Source organism: Primulina tabacum, chromosome 4 (genome assembly GCF_025594145.1).
Source record: "Primulina tabacum isolate GXHZ01 chromosome 4, ASM2559414v2, whole genome shotgun sequence".
Classification (NCBI taxonomy): domain Eukaryota; kingdom Viridiplantae; phylum Streptophyta; class Magnoliopsida; order Lamiales; family Gesneriaceae; genus Primulina; species Primulina tabacum.
In genome coordinates, this window is record NC_134553.1 from 7,691,970 (window position 1) to 7,696,783 (window position 4,814).

At 35.7% G+C, this 4,814-nt stretch overlaps 1 protein-coding gene across 3 annotated transcripts; it reads left to right on the forward strand.

Moving 5' to 3' along the window:
- The first annotated feature begins 1,150 nt into the window (after positions 1-1,150).
- On the forward strand, positions 1,151-4,814 carry LOC142541517 (calcineurin B-like protein 7). 3 transcript variants are annotated; one of them, XM_075648040.1, is made up of 9 exons: positions 1,151-1,272; positions 2,223-2,353; positions 2,463-2,545; positions 3,410-3,469; positions 3,569-3,677; positions 3,825-3,877; positions 3,960-4,046; positions 4,125-4,237; positions 4,494-4,805. In XM_075648040.1, the coding sequence occupies exons 2-9, from the start codon at positions 2,263-2,265 to the stop codon at positions 4,561-4,563; spliced, it is 666 nt and encodes a 221-aa protein (XP_075504155.1). In that variant the 5' UTR covers positions 1,151-1,272; positions 2,223-2,262; the 3' UTR covers positions 4,564-4,805. The 3 variants fall into 3 exon arrangements, with proteins under 3 accessions (XP_075504155.1, XP_075504156.1, XP_075504157.1); XM_075648041.1 differs by having other exon boundaries at positions 4,134-4,237; XM_075648042.1 differs by lacking the exons at positions 1,151-1,272; positions 2,463-2,545 and having other exon boundaries at positions 1,679-2,353; positions 4,494-4,814.

Sequence of the window (4,814 nt, forward strand, 5' to 3'; positions counted from 1 at the left end):
TACATCCTAATCTGTGGGCCTATCCATGTATATATTTGACTCAATGTCCCTATGGTTGGCATTTTACATTATTGTACTTTCCTGATTTCTTTATTTATTTATTTTCTCTTTTGAAAGCCTTTTTATTATTATTATTATTTGAAACAAAGAATATTTTAAAAAAAAATTCAAGTTTTTTACTGTAAGATGAGAATCAACAGTTTTTGTTCATCATTTCTGTCGTTAACTTTTAACTTAACAAGAACTATTGATATTAAATGTTCAGGCTTATTAACCATGTGATTTCCGGGAAATACTCAGGTCATCCAATAACTCGGGTCGGAATGAGAACCAGCTCACATATTGTCTTTGGAACTGTAATAACCCCATAACACAATCAGACCAACGTGCCTTCGAGTGAGCCCGGGCTCTCAGCCTAGCTCAGTCAATATAATAAGACTTAAGGAGATCGAGTGTCCTGTTCACAACCTCGCACATCGATCATTGCCCGAGCACCCCGAGACAAGTGTCAATCCTAGACCCACAGGTATGAGAAGTCGAGTTTTGAAATCATTGGCTTATCATTCAGCAAATGGAAGGTTGATGTGACAAAACCAGAGGCAATATGAGATGGCAGTTGTGGCAGTGTCAGAGAATAGGGCACGAACAACCATCACGTCTTCAGTAGAGATCGAACACCGAAAACAAAATCATCATTATTTATACCTAATTAAACACACATGTTTTATTAATTTGGAAGTGTTCAATTTCCCTTACTATTTCTCACACATACTCAATATACATGTTCTATATTGCATTTTTTCTTGCAAGAAATATTTGACTGACTTGAGCGTCAGAATGGTTATGCCATAAAATTCTCGGATGCCCCACTAACGTTTCTTGTTCTCTGAGTATGTAGATCGTGAGCCCGGAAATTATCAATCCGGTCTCTCCGTTCCCGAAAATAATTCATTCAGTCCGCTGAATCGTTCATTTAGCCCACCCAATTTATCCGATCTACTATTTCACGTGAACAAAATATCAAAATTCAACAAAAGACGTCAACTTTCGACAGCAAATTCGACAGTTTCAAACTTCCGTCCGTAGTTGAACGTTGAATACAATAAATGAATAATGCCGGAGGCTTCTAAAACGTCAGATTAATAATTGAATAAACAATGAATAATCAAATATTTAAATCAGATAAAGAACATGAAGAATCCTTTATAAAGAATAACCTTGATTCACAAAGAACTGTCACTCCGGCTAACCAGAACAAGAAAAAGTGAACCGGTAAGTCCACTTCATCTTTCTCATGTTTCCTTCCGTTGAGTGAAAAATACACAAAAACATGCATTACATGAACTTACAACTTTTTTTAATCCCATATTTACATCGTGGAGGCGCGAGTTGATATAATATGCACACTTGATTTAATTTTTTTATGGACATGTGTTTTTTTATAGGTAACATATAAGTTACTTATCTTTGGAATTTTCATTTGCGAATATATTTTATTTGAAGTGAAAAGTTTTAATTTTCTGTTTCATTTTACATATATATCAAAGTTGTTGGAATGTGTTTCAGCTGCGTGGTTAATGTTTTAAGAAGCATATATTTACGTGGGAGCATTCATGTACTGCACATGAAGTTGCGGGAATAGATTCAGTGCCAAACAATTTTTCTTTAATTTGTGTTGCAGTCAGAGCTTTAATTCCCATATTTCTAGCCCGAGTTTGATCCTCGAGAATTCAAGAATATTTTAAGTTTTTAATTAATCTTCAAGCTTTGGTACAATAAAATTCATGGATTTGAAAAAACTAAAAACGTTTACATTTTTAGTGTATTGGTAATTGTATATTATGACCAGATGGTGCAAAAATACTGTAAATAACAGATTAGGATGATCAATTACAAGATATTAGTGGCATGGAATTACTGGATTAGGCTGCAGATATGATATTATTGGCAAAAAGGTTTTACAGTATATGATGTGTATTGGTTGCATCATCACCATCGTATGTGTAGAGTATAACTTTTAGTACAGAAGTATACCAGTCAACTCTTATATACATTTAGTAAAGATTCCTCATTTGTAGTTTATTTCATAGAAATTAAAGAGAATTTTGTGGGTTTTTCAGATTTTAAAAGCTCACCCCTTCTTTGTCAATTCTTGAATGGATTCAGTGTTCACTGTTCACCCCTTTAACACGATCAGTCACCTTATGCTAGTCGTTTAACAGTTGTAGGTGTTGCAGTTTGCTTTTGTAAATCTAGATTATTATGCGTTCCCTTGCCAGATGCTTTTGCTCCTCAAATGGTAAACATCCACCAAAATTTGAGGAACATGCCATTCTTGCTTCTGAGACAATATGTGAGTTGATTGAAACTAAAATCTTGCATTTGAATCTTCGGCTGTTGCTTCTCTAGGCTTTTGGGGTTTGTAATTCTATCTGAAACTTTTCTTTCGATTTAATTTGCAGTTAGTGTGAATGAGGTTGAGGCTCTATACATCCTGTTTCAGCAATTAAGTAGTTCTGCAATGGATGATGATTTCATCCACAAGGTACTCTGAGTTTAAGGGAAAATTGAATGATATTAACAACCGAATCTCAAATACTATTAGGCGCCGTCTTGTCTTAGTAATAAACCAGGGGCGAGTGAGTTGAGCTTGTGAGTAGTCAAATGACTGCTGGATTTGAGTTTGAGAAACTCGAACCATTTTCGAGCCGGAACATAAGCACGTAAGTTCAATCTTGACGTTAATGGATAAAAGACCAGTTTTAGCAGCTGGTCTATGAAACATCAGACAACTTGGTAATCCATGAAGAACTTATTTGAAAAACTTTCGAAGCTCGAGTAACTATCAATACATGCCAGTGGATCGGAGTTGGAGTCTTGACTACTTGTTTATCTGGGTATTAAAATTGCTTATTAAGTTGGCTTCCACACATCGTATCAAAAATGGCAGCAGGCTAACCCCTGTAAATTGAAATGGTGGGAGCATCTTCTTGCTCCTGAGGATCATAATTTGATTTCATGGAATCTAAGGTTCTGAAAGAATGTAGTAAGTGCCCCAAAACCCAATTAAATGCAGCCTATCGGCCTCCTACATCTGAAGAAATTTTGGCATAAAAAAGAGCTCTGAGTTGGCTGCTCTGGAAGCACTGATAGGTGTCTCAAGTCCTTCTGCTCTGCTTGCCTTCTCTTTTTCTGATTGCAGTAGTGCTTCCTATTGGTTCAACTCTTGGGGTTTAAGCGCGTTATTTCTTCAAGAGAAACTCCCACTAACTGCAACATAGAGTAATTCTGCTATCGTTAATATATGTGAGATCACAGGACCGCAGATAACACATTTGTTCATTCACTGAGCACTCTGTACTTATTAAATATTTAGAATATTGAGGTGGTTGGTGTGATTTGGTTTCAGGAAGACTTCTTGCTTGCAATTTTCAACGGCAGCAGCAAGCAGAATCTCCTTCCAGAAAGGGTTTGTACAATTCCCAGTTATCAGCTTCTGAATTCAAGAATTTGTGCAGTTATCAACAAATTTTAATTAGGATGACATTTAACTCAATCGCCTTTGCAGCTATTCGATTTGTTTGATGCAAAGCGAAAGGGGGTCATTGAATTCGGAGAATTCGTTCGGGCATTGCACATCTTCCACCCTGATGCTCCAGAAGCTGAAAAAATATCCTGTAAGCCAATAATATAACTAAATTTTTTATGGTTTTTTGTTCTGTAGATAGAAGGTATTTGCGATTTTAGTTCGTTAAGTACGCAACTTTCCTTTATAATGTTCGACCAATACATCCAATCCCCTTGATGAAATATTGTCTTTACAGTTGGATTCAGGCTGTATGACCTCAGACACACTGGTTACATTGAAAGGGAAGGGGTGAGTTAATACCTTCTCAATGTTAATTCATCTGATGCTTATTCCAATGGCTTTTTTATCTGTTTTTTCGCGCGTTTTTCAGTTGAAAGAAATGGTTCTGGCTACTCTGAGGGAGCACGAGCTAGACCTGTGTCTTTCGATTGATGCTGTGGAAGCAATGGTGGACAAGGTATTAAATAGCCTATCAATTTTACTCAAAAACATGCAATGGTATTAACTTTGTAGTTTGTACTGATTTTTCGGGTAGACTCTGCAGGAGGCAGATTTGAATGGTGATGGGAAGATAGATGAAGAAGAATGGAAGGATTTGGTTGCTAAAAATCCCTCTCTTATAAAGAACATGAGTCTTCCATGCCTAAGGTTAGTCAATATTGGAGATTATTTATATTAGATCGAGTGCAACAGTCTTTGTGTTTCGCGTATTAATTTTAAAAAGTAAATACATGAGATTTTTTTGCTTTTACATCGTAAGTTGAGTACATACCACACAGAGAGTATCGCAAACATTCCAATTTTTTTTGTCGGAAGTTTTTGATCGATCGATATATTGCAGGTTAATTGATGCATACAATTTATAAATTTGATGGTAATATGTAATGGGTTGATCAAATTCCAGGGATATCACACTGGCATTTCCACACTTTGTTGTGGAAAGTGAAGTTCCTGATTCAGAACTCTTCCGCTGAAATTGCAAGATTAGGACCTTCTCTAAGGAAGCACAGACCTCTTAACATGTTAGATCAATGATATGTTGATTGTTGTTAAAGTATCTAAAAACTAGTTTAAAAATGTAAGAAAAAATTCTTTGAAAGTCGATTAACTATAACCTTCGTTGTTTTTTAAACCTTTAATTAGAAATTGAGGTCATGAATTGAAAATGCCGGAGCCGGAGTTTTAAAAATTTATTTTAAGAACAAATATGTATTTGGACAACTAT